At 41.9% G+C, this 18,454-nt stretch overlaps 1 protein-coding gene across 1 annotated transcript in view; it reads left to right on the top strand.

Moving 5' to 3' along the window:
• The first annotated feature begins 3,996 nt into the window (after positions 1–3,996).
• Positions 3,997–18,454, top strand: part of LOC142377997 (anoctamin-9-like) — a 38,495-nt gene continuing 24,037 nt past the window's right edge. Inside the window, exons 1-2 of the mRNA XM_075462326.1 lie at positions 3,997–4,194; positions 11,285–11,350. Coding sequence (XP_075318441.1) covers positions 4,174–4,194; positions 11,285–11,350 — 87 coding nt within the window. The 5' untranslated portion in view covers positions 3,997–4,173. The remainder of the gene's footprint in view (positions 4,195–11,284; positions 11,351–18,454) is intronic.

Below are 18,454 nucleotides of genomic sequence, written 5' to 3'. Positions count from 1 at the left end.
TGTTTCAGAATTTAGGTTCCTTTATTAGATATAGGTCCACCAAATGTATGTTATTATAGCAGCCAGCCATACTAGCAAATACGGGAGTCAACCCTATGACGTCACGGTCACATGGCCAATTTCGCACCAAAGGCCATATAATTCACACTTTTAAATGGCCGTTTTAACAAGTTATGCCCGGAAAATTTAGTTCAAGTTGGATTGATGGTTTTAGAAAAAGACAAAAATTTCATTTGAATGATAGATGAACATTCGTTTCAGTTCATCTTTAAGGCTGAAGCACCAGACGATTACAACATTAAAACATGGAATCCCAAGCAAGACCTTGTTCAGGCAATACTTATCGGCGATAGATAAAAACCCCGAGCAGGTTGGACGAACTGTCAGTCAGTAAAGCAGGATCAGAAGCTCCGTGCAGAGCGGCAGTGTCTCCAGCCTACCGGTCAGTGTGACCAGAATTACAACGGCATCTTATGATGACACGCCCCGGAGGAGGAGAGGACGACCCAGGGGGCAGTCCACCTGTTAACACCGCGAGGGGAGACAGCATCCCGAGAGCCATTGGAGCCAGGGATGCATAACGGCCACCACTTGTCGAGAAAATGACCCCTAACCCGGTAGCAGACAATTCAAGGGAAGCAGACAGGGAAAGCATGAGGGAGGGCTCCTTTTATACTGCCACTCCTCTGATTGAATAATTGACAGCATGCCTACAGGCAGGTGAGGGAACTCGTCATGCATCTATGCTGCTACATAAGCCTCGCTTGGATTAGCCTCACCGATATGCAGCTAAAATATCTTTGAGGAACGACTTAAGGCTCTAGCATGGTTGCCGCATCTGCTCGTGTGAGCGATGTTGATGACGTCACGAGTTCGTGCCCGCCATAGGACCCTATATAGTGGCGCAAGTCGATGCGCCAGTAGTGGCAATTTTCTCCGTCACAGAGGTGGCGCTGCTACGTGAAGGTTACCGCTACTCTACAACCACGAAAGTGGAGAAGAAAACAATGCCGCTGTCAAGAGCAGGAATACTGCCATTAATGATACTGCTGAAGTATTCGGATCATTTTAATTTTTTAATTCAGTTAAAAGAGGCCCCGGCATCACCACTTGGAGTCTCTGCCCTCTTCTTTGCCTTCACGTATCTGTCTCGTAGCTTCTTCCACACATTCTTACAGAACTCTCCCTCTTTCCCCAAAGTTCTGCCAATCTCTGTGCACCAGTTTTGGGAGTTTACGTGCTCCCTGTGCTGTTTCACTGCAGTTTCGTACAGCTGCCTGTACAAACGCACCTCCTGACTGAGCCTGGTCTCACATTGGTCCATCCGGTTCGTTGTGCTCGGCGCCGCCAAGTTACAAAAATTGACTGGTGCACGACACCGCGCTGCTCCGTCTTTTCAAGGCAAGCGCCAGGCCTGAAACGTCATTTTGACGTCACGGTCCGCCACCGCCGTGACAGACGCGGCAACCATGCTACCGCCTTTAAGGCTTAAATGGGAGATGGCGCTAGTTCAAGCGACGCTTTCCAGCTATAGCCTGGCTTTCTTTAGCTACTTTCTAGGAATACCCCCCAGGATCCATTTGTATGTTCATAGCAAAAATTAAGTGGATTTCCTGTGAGACGTTTTTTCAAAATTTAAATATTAGAGGGCAGCGCCAGATGCAATGTATGTAAACCCAGACTCAGAGGTGTGACCAGAATGGCATGTGTGGGGGGGCAGTTAGCTCATCTGTGGGGGCAGAAAACAATACCTGAAAAAAAATCGGTGGAAAACCACTACTACAACTTCAAGCATAATAATAATAATAATAATAATAATAATAATAATAACAACAATAATAATAATAGTAATAATTCAATTCGGTAATGAAATATATGATTTTTAATTTTTATATTCAACAGAAACATCCGAAAGTGTGAAAACTGCCTTTTTTTTTCAGCAGCAAGGGGTTAAGGTTACGGAGGGGGGGAAACACGATAACAAAAAAATAAATAAAGCTATAAACTTTGCAGATATATGCTTTTTTAAAATCACCACCTGCATTTATTCTATCAACACAAACAGAGATAATAAATCGTGGCCTTTTTTTCTGGCCAGTGTTCTTTGGATGGACAGAGCATTTCTCAGCGGGGCAGGACTTGTTCCTGGGGGGACAGCGCCCCCCCTGTAGCCACGCCCTGTAATATGGAAGCAAATCGTAAATCGTAGCATTCTTGTGTTAGTTGTAATCTAAGCCTGTGTTATGGAATATATGATTTATGAAGTCTGCGTTGCCCTAATAGCCGTGTGAACAGAGGTGTTATGCCGGGAAGTGCATTCCCATTCACGGAGCGCGCGTAAACCGTTTCAGGTGTGGATTATTACATTTATCCAAAAAAAATAATATTGAGCTGACAATGGTGTTTCATTCGTGCATCTTTTTTTCACATCTCTTCATGTAAATTAATAATACGTGTACAATTATGATAATCCGACAATTGTAGAGTTTAGAGTATTCCTATTCCTAACTATTTTTATGTTATTGGACATATATTCAAAAGTAAGGGCCGTGACTAATACTTTTGTAGTCAACACGAAAGACGGTTGGATACATTTTCTATTAACAATCTCAACTCATTATAGCCCAGATGAAATGATATAAAAATGAACCTGAAACTATGAAATTTGGTTATTTTAATTTTATATACAAATTTGGACTTATTGAGATTTGCATCCGTTAATTCAATTAGGTAAACAAATTATGATGTAGTTTTATCATATCATTCCATCACACTCTCCTTAAAGTACGACCAGCAGGGGGTGCACTTCTCGGCATAACACCGGCTATAAACATATCCTAGTTTAACGTTTGCTGGCTACGATTTCGCCGGCAGACACAAATACAGTACAATAATATTCTATTGACAAAATACAACCAATAATAATGTTGAATCCTACCTGTGAAAGGTAATCCCCCGACTCCTGTTCGCAACGTCTGTCTCAGCCTCATTAATGGCTGCTCCCTCAGTAATGGCCGCGGCCAGAAAGTCATGGCCGGTCATGGCCGGTCGTGGCCGCCGCCTCGGCGCGCAAGCCCTTGCTGCACTAACCTCTGAATCTGTGACGGCAGAGTATGCAGCCAAGCTCTCTGTGACCCGTTCAACCCGGTCACGGGCATCAGAATCGGATATATTGTTTGACTCCACCTGGGCAGCTAAACTGTACAGCAAATGTGCACACCGCCCCCTACCGTAGCCTACATGATGGGTAGCACGGTCAGCAGGCGTGACGTCACTCTCCTGCGCCGCTCAGATTGCTTTTTCGTTATCGAATTGTGGGCATGCAGTATTTTGCATGCAGACCACGAAAACGAAAAAGCAATGTCCGCTTTGTTTTCTTTTTGATTATGGCATAGAATGTGCAGTCTTGAAGAAGAAAATTGAAATGCAATAGGATGATTGATTAGTAATTTTATTTATGAGTCAAATAATGCAGCCACATTCTTAAAATGAAAAAGCCTTTCTGATAATGCATTTGAATTTTCAACTTTTACATTTCAAATTGAATTTTGGTATCTATTTGCTGAGGCATATTTTGAAAATTAAATTTCAAATGTCTTTGTCCTTTTCATTTGAATTAAGTGAAAGAATGAGCAGTCTTGAAGAAGAAAATTGAAATGCAAATAGGATGATTGATTAATAATTTTAGTCAAATAATGCAGCCACATTCTTAAAATGAAAAAGCATTTCTGATAATGCATTTGAATTTGAATTTTGATCACGATTTGCTTCCATACTGTAAGACCCAACCTCCTGCTTGCATTTACTACACAGGGGAGAGACAGATATTTTCTTGACAAATTAAAACCAGAGAAGCAGGATCTTTACTTTTGAATTCATATAAAAAGTATTTCGTCTGTGAAGACAAAGCAAAGTTTACCGATCCGCACCGTGGATCTTCTCTTTGAAAGGTGACGTCAGCCGACCAGGTAAGGCACACCTGTGGAGCTCGCGCACACAGCACGTTGCAGCGGTCACCTGAAGGCATGCGGAAGTGAGGCGGACTTGTTGTTGGGATCAGAGATCAGAGAGGTCTTCAGCCTTTTTCTCCTGACCAGTCAGCTCAGTGATGCGGGCTGCTGGACGGATGCGCTTTTCTCAGACTCGTCTTCACATCTGAAAAAGACTACAAGCATGTACTTCAAGAATACCGAGGTAACTGAGATGTGTGTCTGCGATATGTGTGATAAATACAGCTGAGACGTCTTACCTTTTGTATTAATTGGACTAAGAAGCTCCCGTTTTTACAACTTGAGTGAGGAGTTCCCTGTGGTGCTTTTACTGGATGTCAGTGTTCGAATTACGGGGGGTACCGGGGGGGTCTGACCCCCCCAAATGGGACTAAATTACACTTTGGGGGGTACTGAAAAAATGGATCTATTATTAAAATCAGGTGTTGAAAATGTCTTGTTACTTAGTATTTTTCAGTGTGTACTATGAATAACCAAATAAAATGCGTTTTGGAACACCCCTTCAATGGACTGTACCACCAGCGGGCGTTTCGCATGTTCGCAGGCAGCTCGCGCATAGTCCAAAACATCGGCAGCACTGAGATGCAGGGTTTTGATGCCCGTTAAAATAATGTTTGAGATGCGAGCGCGTGGATTTAAGGTGTCAAGGTGGAGGTTTCCCGTAATTTGTTAAATGAAACTAACAAATCAGACTAATATTATTTCAACTTTAAAGCACTGAACTTACAAACACTCAAGACAGGTGACCGCCCTTCCCTTTCTCCCATGAGAAAAAAGTTAGCCTAGGACTACATCAGAAGAATTCCATCAAGTCAACATGCACAAGTAGTCTCAGTTCAAAGACAGAGGCGGACTGCTCTAATCCAGAATACACCAACCAACATACTTGATGTCAGAAAATAAAGTACAAGGCTTATCATGTGTTTAAAGCACAATTGGAATAATATCATTTAACTAAGTTAGAAGAAGGCAAATGGATAGTGTGACTCCACCAAGCAAGAAGTAAGGATAGCTGTGTCAAGGAGGCAAAAAGGATAGCATGCCCACAAAGAGGTAGGAAAAATGGGATTCCTTACCATATGTCCGCCGTGACAAATATAGGATTAATCATAATTTTGACTGTGTTTGAAGCCATTTCATGTAGCAGCTAGCAGTATACCATGACTACTAGCACCACGGGGCTGTCTGATAGCACTTTTCAATCTCAAGAAAAGCGCACACTGCTTACAGCGGACATTACAAGCTATGTTGAATTTGGCAGTTGTAGTCTGATAATTTACAGCTTGATTCTGTATGCGTCATTGGGTTCACTTTGCTGATTGACATTTCTTGATTGCGTCTCATGGGCACTACATAATGTAGGCTAGTTGCTAGTTTGCTAGTGGGCTTTTGGTAAGCCATACAGCTGTTTGAAGTTGGGTCGTTGCTAGGTTTAATATTCATGTGTTGGTTCTGCTGCTGTGCTTGTTGCTAACTGGAAAGTTAGCAACGTCCTGCTGCAGCAACGTGTGTGAGACAAACTTTGGCTAGGTGGTTGAACTTGACAGTGCTGCTAGAGCTGTAACAAAATCCGGGTTATCCGGTTTTCAACCCGGATAAATACGTCACCCGGGCAGACCGGATGGTGGAATGCATTTGATCCGCCTTAAAAAAAAAAAAAAAAAAAAAAAAGATCCGCCCAAGTTGAGCCAGACGGCATTTCATTATGTCAACAAATGGCAGTTACAGCGCTCTTGCACCTTAGTCGTGAGAGAAATGATGAAACCGGAATATATATCCCTCTTTAGTTGCCTACTAGGCTACAGTCATTCTCTAGCATGGTGTTCAGTCACACACAGTCACACTGAGTGAAACGAAACCTAACTCCCGCCCCGTTTATCACGAGCCCGTGAGTGAGCCATGCCCCCTACTGATCCGTCCTGACTTGCGATCCGTCCGTTACTTACAGTGAGGGACGAATCCCCGCTGACTCGTACCACCTGGGTGACTCACGGCCCGACAGCGAAAATCCTTGCTGCCGAGACCGGGCGCTCGCTCGTCAAGTCACGAGACAGAATCGAAACTTAAAAAGATCCGAGTTGGCAGGGATTCGCTACTTGCCCGTCTGACCGCTGAGTCACCCAGAGCCAGCGATTCAGCGGTCAGACGGGCAAGTAGCGAATCCCTGCCAACTCAGAGCTTTTTAAGTTTCGATTCTGCCGGCAGCAAGGATTGTCGACTCGTCAACCCATCTGACTGCTGAAGCCTTTGTAGCTCGCTACAGGCTCGGTTAGCGTGGCTTCATGCATCTTGTACAGTCGTTGAAAAATAATCATTTAGTGATATAGGGAGGGCAAGATCATTCCATGTTGTTTAGGCTACTTGTAGGTCTAAACTCAGCATTGCCTCACCTAATGCTACCACATTTGTGTCTGGCTTTCAGATAAAATAGCATTGAATTATTACTTCACAAAAATAAATGAATGAACTTGTAGCCGTAGGCTGCTCTTTGATTTATCAAAATGAATTGATAAATGGGACAAAAAAAAAGGCGAGGCGTATAGCCACTAAACGGCAGAAAGGTTTTTATTTTTTATTTTTAATAAGTGATTCAAGTGGTCCGTATAACTCGAATCCCCTCCTCGAAATGATCCGATCAGCCTGGATTGCCCAAAAGATTCCAGTTAAGCATCTCTAAGTGCTGCGTGCAGAGTTGAGCTGAATTCACCTGCTCAGCGCAGATTTTGCAGGGTTGCCAGATGATTTCCAAACATGCTCAAACCCCGCCTGGAGGCACTAAATCTAAACTAAACCAGTCTAAACTGAATTCTATTTATTTCTATGGCCATAGAGCCATATACAGATACAGAAAAACTCGCCCAATACCCATTTTTACCCGCAGACGGTCATCCAAAACAGCCCAATCTGGCAACACGGAGTTTACGGAGACGAGTGCTTTGATGTGATCTTCCCGCGAACGTGGTCACTTCATCTGAGGCTCTAGCAGGGAGTTTGCAAATGATAACGTATTGTTGTGTTCAGTGTTCGAATTATCCACCGGGCTTCGGGGGGGTCGGACTTTTTGCGGATCAATTGATGACGTCACCCCCCGCAAAAAAAAAAAAAAATCATGATAATATCATGATATGCAAACACAACAATACGTTATCATTTGCAAACTCCCTGCTAGAGCCTCAGATGAAGTGACCACGTTCGCGGGAAGATCACATCAAAGCACTCGTCTCCGTAAACTCCGTGTTGCCAGATTGGGCTGTTTTGGATGACCGTCTGCGGGTAAAAATGGGTATTGGGCGAGTTTTTCTGTATCTGTATATGGCTCTATGGCCATAGAAATAAATAGAATTCAGTTTAGACTGGTTTAGTTTAGATTTAGTGCCTCCAGGCGGGGTTTGAGCATGTTTGGAAATCATCTGGCAACCCTGCAAAATCTGCGCTGAGCAGGTGAATTCAGCTCAACTCTGCACGCAGCACTTAGAGATGCTTAACTGGAATCTTTTGGGCAATCCAGGCTGATCGGATCATTTCGAGGAGGGGATTCGAGTTATACGGACCACTTGAATCACTTATTAAAAATAAAAAAAAAAAACCTTTCTGCCGTTTAGTGGCTATACGCCTCGCCTTTTTTTTGTCCCATTTATCAATTCATTTTGATAAATCAAAGAGCAGCCTACGGCTACAAGTTCATTCATTTATTTTTGTGAAGTAATAATTCAATGCCATTTTATCTGAAAGCCAGACACAAATGTGGTAGCATTAGGTGAGGCAATGCTGAGTTTAGACCTACAAGTAAACAACATGGAATGATCTTGCCCTCCCTATATCACTAAATGATTATTTTTCAACGACTGTACAAGATGCATGAAGCCACGCTAACCGAGCCTGTAGCGAGCTACAAAGGCTTCAGCAGTCAGATGGGTTGACGAGTCGACAATCCTTGCTGCCGGCAGAATCGAAACTTAAAAAGATCCGAGTTGGCAGGGATTCGCTACTTGCCCGTCTGACCGCTGAATCGCTGGCTCTGGGTGACTCAGCGGTCAGACGGGCAAGTAGCGAATCCCTGCCAACTCGGATCTTTTTAAGTTTCGATTCTGTCTCGTGACTTGACGAGCGAGCGCCCGGTCTCGGCAGCAAGGATTTTCGCTGTCGGGCCGTGAGTCACCCAGGTGGTACGAGTCAGAGGGGATTCGTCCCTCACTGTAAGTAACGGACGGATCGCAAGTCAGGACGGATCAGTAGGGGGCATGGCTCACTCACGGGCTCGTGATAAACGGGGCGGTTTCGTTTCACTCAGTGTGACTGTGTGTGACTGAACACCATGCTAGAGAATGACTGTAGCCTAGTAGGCAACTAAAGAGGGATATATATTCCGGTTTCATCATTTCTCTCACGACTAAGGTGCAAGAGCGCTGTAACTGCCATTTGTTGACATAATGAAATGCCGTCTGGCTCAACTTGGGCGGATCTTTTTTTTTTTTTTTTTTAAGGCGGATCAAATGCATTCCACCATCCGGTCTGCCCGGGTGACGTATTTATCCGGGTTGAAAACCGGATAACCCGGATTTTGTTACAGCTCTAGCAGCACTGTCAAGTTCAACCACCTAGCCAAAGTTTGTCTCACACACGTTGCTGCAGCAGGACGTTGCTAACTTTCCAGTTAGCAACAAGCACAGCAGCAGAACCAACACATGAATATTAAACCTAGCAACGACCCAACTTCAAACAGCTGTATGGCTTACCAAAAGCCCACTAGCAAACTAGCAACTAGCCTACATTATGTAGTGCCCATGAGACGCAATCAAGAAATGTCAATCAGCAAAGTGAACCCAATGACGCATACAGAATCAAGCTGTAAATTATCAGACTACAACTGCCAAATTCAACATAGCTTGTAATGTCCGCTGTAAGCAGTGTGCGCTTTTCTTGAGATTGAAAAGTGCTATCAGACAGCCCCGTGGTGCTAGTAGTCATGGTATACTGCTAGCTGCTACATGAAATGGCTTCAAACACAGTCAAAATTATGATTAATCCTATATTTGTCACGGCGGACATATGGTAAGGTATCCCATTTTTCCTACCTCTTTGTGGGCATGCTATCCTTTTTGCCTCCTTGCTAGACACAGCTATCCTTACTTCTTGCTTGGTGGAGTCACACTATCCATTTGCCTTCTTCTAACTTAGTTAAATGATATTATTCCAATTGTGCTTTAAACACATGATAAGCCTTGTACTTTATTTTCTGACATCAAGTATGTTGGTTGGTGTATTCTGGATTAGAGCAGTCCGCCTCTGTCTTTGAACTGAGACTACTTGTGCATGTTGACTCGATGGAATTCTTCTGATGTAGTCCTAGGCTAACTTTTTTCTCATGGGAGAAAGGGAAGGCCGGTCACCTGTCTTGAGTGTTTGTAAGTTCAGTGCTTTAAAGTTGAAATAATATTAGTCTGATTTGTTAGTTTCATTTAACAAATTACGGGAAACCTCCACCTTGACAGCTTAAATCCACGCGCTCGCATCTCAAACATCATTTTAACGGGCATCAAAACCCTGCATCTCAGTGCTGCCGATGTTTTGGACTATGCGCGAGCTGCCTGCGAACATGCGAAACGCCCGCTGGTGGTACAGTCCATTGAAGGGGTGTTCCAAAACGCATTTTATTTGGTTATTCATAGTACACACTGAAAAATACTAAGTAACAAGACATTTTCAACACCTGATTTTAATAATAGATCCATTTTTTCAGTACCCCCCAAAGTGTAATTTAGTCCCATTTGGGGGGGTCAGACCCCCCCGGTACCCCCCGTAATTCGAACACTGGTTGTGTTTGCATATCATGATATTATCATGATTTTTTTTTTTTTTTTTTTGCGGGGGGGTGACGTCATCAATTGATCCGCAAAAAGTCCGACCCCCCCGAAGCCCGGTGGATAATTCGAACACTGGTGGATGTGACTTCCATTTCACAGCATGTGCTGGCGTCCATCTCTCAGCAGACTATTCAACTGGGTTTGGTGCTTTTAACAGGATCAACAGATTCAAGTTGGACACAATGTCAACATTGTGCTGTGAAGTTGTTGTTTTTTTCCCCCCTGATAAATGAAAAATATGGTTCATAAAGCAAACAAGCAGAGGTGACTTTGTTATAAGGAAGAAAGCAGTACATTTCTACTCTCAGAAAGTAAATGCATTTATACAGACAGAGTACATCATGAGACTTCCAGATGTTTATGGAGTAGATATTTATTTTCAACATCTGTAAAATGGGTGGTATTTTTCATTGTTTTGTGTCAATCCCGTTTTACACTGAGCTTTAAATCAGAAAACAACTGAAAACGTTTGAATCCTCTACATGTCCGACAGCTGCTTTTGTTTTGTTGTCAGCTCTGTGCTGCAGCAATCTAACCAGCTGCCAGTCTTCTCTGCTGAGGGCAATCCTCTGAAGGGCAGCGGGGTTTTGGGGCTAACCTGTCTATTTCCTTTTCCACCTCTCACCAGGGGATCTTGTGAAAACACTGGCTGTGTTTAACTCCTGTATCAGTTCTCATTCTGACTGTTTTGTCAAATTCCTGTGTTTGGTCTGTGTTTTGGACCAGAAGCCCCCGAGTGTTACACACGGTGTCCCCCCAACTAAAATACAGGACATTTTAGCTGCCGGTGGTTTTTCTTAAAGGACTGTGGTTATGATTAATGATTTGTACTTTTATTATCGGTATAGTGGGATCGTAAAGGTGAGGGTCACACCCATGTTGAGGGTTCACTGCTGTATCTACTGTTGTTCTCCCACAATGGAAACTGATCTCATCTCTGTGGATCTGATCTGTGAAAGCTCTGATGGCAGTAAGACAGGGCTGCACAGAAGAAGTGAAAAAAGAACAAACCCGACATGTGAGAGACTGCCAGGTCGGGCAGGCCTGCACCTGCAGGCTGCTACATGTCTGTTGGATAGGGACAAAGACTCTCTTATTGGCTGCATAATAACATCTCACCTGTGGCATTTCAATCAGCAGGTGTTAAATATCCATAAAAAAGAGAAAGTAAAGCATGTCTGCAAACAAACCGTAACCTTTGCACTTAAACATTTATGGGAATCGTATAACAAATGAAGCTGAACTGCAGTTGCAAAAGTCGAATAAAGACAAAATCCGTTTCACTTATATGAATTAAGCAGAAATATTTATTTTAGCCACATTAGATATTGGATATAAACCTTGAATATGAACTGAAGTGTTTTTTTAATTCTGTGTGTGTGTGTGTGTGTGTGTGTGTGTGTGTTAAAGGACAGCATTGAGCTGTGTGACAGACAGAAGGATGACCTCAGCATGGAGCCTTTACTCCCTTCGCTGGTAAGAGTCCACCCTGCCTTTCTCCCCTTCGCCTGAGCTTTTCCTGTTTCAACAAGATAACATGCAAACACAGACTGCACCTGCTCACAGCAGGATCCACTGACCAGAGCAGCGAGGGTTACATGAACACCTGCAGTGTTATCTCTGTTCAGGGTGACAGGGAGACAGACTGCTTGTGTCTGGTGTCTCATTGCTTTACATATGTTGATATATATGTTGATTAACATTGAAAAAGTAATGTTTAGCCTATTCTCCTGAGGATTCCATTCTGCAGAAACTCTGGTTTAAATGAATGCTGAGTGAAAACTGCCAATACCTATGCATTATCCCGAACCTGCAACGTACAGAACCCAGCCGAGTCATTGGATGAGTGTACAGGTACACGGGTAACTAGGAGGATGTGACATGTAGACATGCAGGTGTCAGAGTGCAGTTTCACCAGCTGCAGGTCTTTGTGGTTGGGGAGGAGTTGGATTGTTTGGCACAGGGCTGTTTCGAACTGTAGCAGTGATGGAGACGCTGAGTCGGGTCTGACTTTTAGTTTCCACTTGTTACAGGAGCAGACTACCTGCTCAGTCAGAGACGGATCACAACTTCTTCTGCCTGTTTCAATTAAACGAGACTAATGCCATTTTTTACTTAAAAAGGACATTTAGAAGAAGATTGAATTTCAGCTATACTTTGGATTGAACAGAGACTGTTGTTTTTCTTTTCTTCCACCACTTTTTTTTGTTGTTCTGCAGTCCTCACATTTAAAAAAAAAACAAAAAAAAAAAACTGGGGGACATCACAGTGAAATACGTGTCATTACTGAAAGTTTGTGTTTATTCACTGAGGGATGGTGCCATTGCTTTTAATGATAGAGATATTTATGCAGATTTTCTATGTCTGAGCAGATGAAACTCCAGCGCTCCGAGCAGATACTGGTTGAGAAGACTTATCTTATCTACACAACCATTATTCACCTTTGTAGGGGAAGGCTGCCGGATCTTTTTTCCTTTTTTGGTTGTTCTGTCATGCATGTGCACATGCACAGGAGCTGTTCTTGTTGTTCCGGTTTAAAAAAACAAAAAAACCCGAACTTCCCCTTTAAAAGTGGAAAGGGTATTCCACAGAGAGGGGCCTGATAACTGAAGGCTCTGCCTCCCAAACTGGCAGCTGGTTCCACAGAGAGGGGCCTGATAACTGAAGGCTCTGCCTCCCAAACTGGCAGCTGGTTCCACAGAGAGGGGCCTGATAACTGAAGGCTCTGCCTCCCATTCTACTTTTAGAAACTCTGGGAACCTCAAGTAAACCTGCAGTTTGGGAACAAAGTGCTTTGTTAGGAAAATATCTTACAATGAGATCTTTAAGATATGATGGAGCTCGGTCATTAAGAGCTTTATATGTGAGGAGAAGAATCTTAAATTCTATTCTGAATTTAACAGGGAGCTAATGAAGAGAAGCTAAAACTGGAGAAATATGATCTCTCCTGTTAGTTCTCATCAGAACTCTGGCTGCAGCATTTTGGATCAGCTGAAGGCTTTTCAGAGAATATGTGGGACAGCCCAATAATAAAGAATTACAGTAGTCCAATCCTGAAGTAACAAATACATGAATTAGTTTTTCTGCATCACTCTGAGACAAGATGTTCCTGATTTTAACAATATTACGAAGGTGAAAGAAGGCAGTCCTAGAAACCTGTTTTATATGCGAGTCAAATGATAAATTCTGGTCAAAAATAACTCCAAGGTTCCTCACTGTAGAACTAGAAGCCAAGGAAATACCATCTAGAGTAACTATATAGCTAGACAATTTCTCCCTGAAACGCTCAGGTCCAAAGATAACGACTTCAGTTTTGTCTGAATTTAGAAGCAGACAGTTCTGAGTCATCCTGGTCTTTATGTCTTTAATTCTGATTTCACAGCTAGCAACACATATATCACTATTTTAAAAAACCTGTTTGAAAGGAAATGGAATTTCTTTCCAATTCTTAAAGTAAAACTGACTTAGCTGTATTATCATAATTTTATATTAATTATTTTTAAGAAAGGTAGACTGACCTGAAACCCAAAACAAAACACCATAAATATACAGCAAGATATGACGTTGCTTTGTGTTGTGTGATAACAACAAATTTATTTAGCCTACAGTAAAGTCTTTTTTTTTTTTTTTTTCGACCACCATCTTCTAATCCAAAGGTTGAACCAAAGTGCTTTACAGTCAGTGATATACATAAGGCATATATTTATACATGCAAAACAACAATTGGCAAGTAAAGTGCACCCTCACATTGTAGAAAAGGCCAATGAAAACAAAACATGAGATTTAAAACCAGAGGTCCGTTTCACGTAGCAGGTTTACTGAAAACTCTGAGTTGGTTAACCCTGAAATGAGGGAAACTCTGAGTTTTCCGTTTCACAAAGAGAGGTAACTCAACCCAGAGAAAGAGGGGTAACTCTAGCCTGTTTCACAGAGAGAGGTAACTTAAGCTCTCGGTCAGTTACCGTAGTAACAGACTCTATGAACCTAACATGGTCGGGACCAGGTTTTACTCAGTGAACCTGGAGTTTCTCTCTGTCTCCGCCCTGTTTCAGCCACACACGCCATTTGATTTCCTCATTCAATCAGTCGGCAGAGCGAGTTCTTCTACTTCTAGAAGTCCTTTAGGCACAGCAGGAGGCAACTTTTTTCACCAACATGTCCTTCTGACAACGATCCCGTGGATGAAGGTGCAGCATTACTGCGCAGAGAATTAAACATTCATCAGGAGATGGTTATCAGACCGCGCATAGATGTTTTAGCATTTACAGACAATTATCTTTTTGAGCGGCACCATCAGAATTTTGTTGGGACAAAAGAAAAAAAGACATAAAAGACAAATAAATATTTGTATGAATAAGCTTAAAAAAGAAATCTATAGGCCTGTTATATTTTATAAAGGCCCTTGTGTCCTGGGGGTGGATTCCCTCAGCCACTGGCCTTCCAATATTCTGCTTAGGGCCAGCTCCTCTGCCTCCGTTAGAGGTGGCGGTGCTGGGCACCACCCGTTTTACGGACATCTGCCTTCTTTCTGTTGGCTGAGTAGAAGTCCGTGTTAGTGTAAATAGGCTTAATTATTTAACAGAACATGATAGCAAACAAATCCAAACATTTTCCTGATTGTGTTGCTGGCCAGGAAAATCTAGCCGTATGCACTGATCCAAAATGACTGGGTCTTTGGAGAAGCTGAGAAGGGTAAACTTGCCCTCACAACCAAAAACACATTTGAAAACTACTCGCATGAAAAGTAACATCGGATCACTTGTTCCTTGAGACTCCATAACCTTCACTTTTGGGCATGCCATGGGCATGCACTGCCTGGAGAATTCCACCATAAAAAGAAATCCTGCCTTTCACCCACTATGACCTGCGAGTGAGAAGTCACAGAAAAAAACTGAGCAAGCAAGAGTTGGAGACTACAGGACAAAACGGCTTCCTTCTGCATAAAAATACTGAAACCTGTGTTAATTTCTTTTTTTAAATTTAGCTTTTGGTAACGTTTAAAATGATAATACAGTAATTTAAGTGTGCAGATAAGCCAGAAAAACATGGAAAGCATGGCGTGGCTAATAACTGTTGAAGCTAAGCCCTGTATGCAAATGTCATTACCGGGGAGAAAATCAAAAACTGAATTAAAGTACAATGATAAATAAAACAAATCAGACTAATGATATCTAATGATTTATCTTAAAAAGAAGAATTCAGGATATGCAAAGGAAAGAACACTTTGAAAACACATTAGATGACTATTAACATTGTGTAGCGTTACTTGATCAAATATAAGGATTTATCAGAAGTTCTCACTATCTTAATAAACCTTAAACCTCTGATGTAGGGCACCACCTTAAAGAAGGAAAAAAACACAGAATCTTACAATTCTGGTATGTTAGATTAATGTTTTCAATTAATAATCAGTCTCATATCTCGCTACTTTTGTGAATTCTCGTTTGGTTGGACAGACATTACGTAAAGAAAGCATACAACACAACCTGTGATTATACATATATATAGATATATGAACTATTTATTAAAACGATATGACCAAAGACATGAACCGTAAAACAAACAGGAGAAATGCGTTGAATATGGGTGATTATATACAACACTTAGTGAATTGAAAATAAAATATGAGGACTGGAGAGATACCGGATTTACTCAAATAGTTTAGGTTTGCTTCCTATTTGTAGATAAAGACTCACATCTTAAATTAATTTATCATTCTAATAGTGAAAGTCTCGAGACACCCATTGTAACCGTCTGTAAGATGAAAAACGGGTCCACCTAACTTCACTGTAGTCCTGTTTAGTCAGCTCAGAACACAGCAGGTGGTGGCCACGCGGGGTGCGAGTGGATTTCTCTGGGTTCCGCTCTCAGGGCCTTCCTTGGTTGCGGATGACTTTGCAGTTGCCTGGACGGTCGCTTCTTTCCACCGGGAACTGGCTGGTGTCGAGGACTTCACCATACAGAATGACAAAATCGTCCAAGTGTCAGAGTTGGTCGGTTGCTGACCACTCTGATGAGTTGAACTGGAGTTCACAGAATGTTAACCAAAAAGTTGCTTGGCGCTGGCTTTCTTGGTAGGAAACTATGTGATGGCGTGCAGCAGTGGAGGGTAAAAACGTGCGACGTAAAAAGACATGACGATGGGCGAAACAAAAACACAGCAAGCGTGTATCTTTAGATTACGTCATTCTGTTTCTGTCTTTGTTCGGGTTTTCTTTTTCTTCCTCATCTTTCTATGAGTCTTTTCATCTTCTCCTGCATCATCCTATTGTCTTCTGTCTCGTTTCTCTGGCTCATGGATGTATGTCTTTACTCCATGGTCTACTCTTTCTGCTCTCTCCCTGTTTCAAAGGGAAGAATCCAAAGATAAGACAAGAACTTAAACTGATTTTGGATCCCGGGTTCCATGGTTTGACTTGCGGAGGCGGGGCGTGACGTAGGTTTACGCTACACTTTCAGCCGATAATATGCCTGAAACTCAGTGGCGGCTCCTGACATTTTTTTTTTAGGTGGTGCAATTTCCAGTCTGTGAAAGCTGCATCAGTGAGCTGTGCGAAGCTGAACCGATTGCACTGATGCAAACCTGTTATGTTCCCACGCAGGAAATAAAATGTCCAATCGTCCAGAAACTCCTTGTCTTCCTTAAATAAACACAACGCAAAGTCGAGGGGTTATTTGGTCTGCCAAATAACCAAAGTGACTGCAATTTCCCCCGTTATGTCCATAAGTACCATAAAAGTCCATAGGACTGAGGTATATTTGTCTAGGTAGCATAATTTATTGTAATAATTTTTAATAAATTTTTGTTATTTTTTGTATAATTTGCCAATCAGTTAATATTACACCTTAACCATTATTTATTTATTTTCCTCATATTGTTCCAGGATTCTATGAAATAAGTAAACACATAAGCTCTTAATGATAAGATTCATTCAATTTTCATTCTAAAGAATGTAATTAAAATGACAGCATATAAATCCAAGTCAAGTGTTTATTGAAGTTTTGGAAAATATGACTTAGAAAAGCATAACCAATAGTCAAACATGGTTAAGTGCAGCTTACTTATGTGAGATTTCACTCTTTTTAAATATAATACTGCACCGTTAACAATGAATGTGTCATTATACATTCTGCTATTATTCTCAACATTATATAAAAGATTTAAATCATTACAAGTCAATGACTGAGCACAAAAGGTTAAGTTATTTAGCTACATCAAATACTACCTGGAAAAATAGCAGGGTTGGTGGAGCCCTGGGTTTCATCTTTGCCTCGCAAGGCGAGCTCGAAAATCCCGCAAAATTCTTCCAAACTTCCTTCTCCGCATTAGTACGACGACTAAAGGGCACTTCTTTCAGAAACACTACCGTATTGTTGCACTCGACACTCGCCATCTTCTTCGTAGAATGTTCATGGTCCCGCGGAACAGACATATGACGAAAGCACGTCGTTTGTGCGAGCACATAAACCCTCATAGAAAATGTATTGGGAGCAGGATTTTTGAAAAAAACTTTCCATTCATGTCAATGGGAGCTTCCTGGTGCAAATTCGACCCTAACAGAAATTGCCCCAAATGGGCGTGGCAACACCAGGCGTGACCTTAATCTGATTGTACAATGACATATACAACCAGTTTGCCTACAGTAGATCAGTCCCGCCTTAGCAACTAGATTAAAAAAAACACAAAAAAAACCTCCGTGTCGCACAAATCGCCCCTATGAAGGAACCGCTGCTGCTGAAACTGTTGTAACGTCTGCCTGGGTATATTTGTAAGGCGATCTGTTCTAACGTTTATAGATTTGGAATAAAACAAAGAAACCCTAATTCTCTATTTCTTCTGTCTAATAAAGCATTTGTCTCAATGATTCTGAAAACACCACAACTTGTTAAGATATGCGGATTAAAGATATAACATAGACTTATGATATAAAGACATCAAATAACACATAACATGACATAAAGGATGATTATGAGTCTCAAAATTCAGATGAATATCTGTAAAGTTATGACATATAAATAGCGAACCAAACAATGTTATTTTCCTGTGTTAACAATGGAGTACAAAAAGATACAGAAGGGACATCGTTTAACAGTTGCATTACTGCATATAACTTGTCCAGTTTACTGACTCCGTGTGGATTTAACTATTCAACCCTACAGACCACTAGGGGGCAATGTGGTTCCATAGGCGGGTCAGTCACTTTTCCAACAAGATCCAACTTTGTCACACTTTGAGTCACAATCGTGTAAATCGTCTCTACATGCATCTCGTGACTTCGCTGAGAACCTGAAAGAACTTGTACGAAGATATCAAACACATTTAATACAGTTTTAAGATTCGGCTGAAAGTGAATCCAAGTAAAATTCCAGTTCTATTGAGGCATCTGGTTCTCTTATCTGGGGGGAATGAGGGTAAAATGTCAACTTCGATTTAACTTCAAAGGTGGTTGTAAATTAGGCGATTTCAGTCCCTTTCCTTTGTGTAGACTTCCTACATCTGGTTTTTACCCAGAAAAACATCGCCCACAGGAATGCTTGTATCTTCCAAAGGTTTAAGGTATATTAATTCCACACTGGAGC

Source organism: Odontesthes bonariensis, chromosome 1, assembly GCF_027942865.1.
Source record: "Odontesthes bonariensis isolate fOdoBon6 chromosome 1, fOdoBon6.hap1, whole genome shotgun sequence".
NCBI lineage: Eukaryota > Metazoa > Chordata > Actinopteri > Atheriniformes > Atherinopsidae > Odontesthes > Odontesthes bonariensis.
The sequence above is the reverse complement of the archived record's forward strand: the minus strand, read 5'-3'. Positions and strand labels throughout refer to the sequence as shown.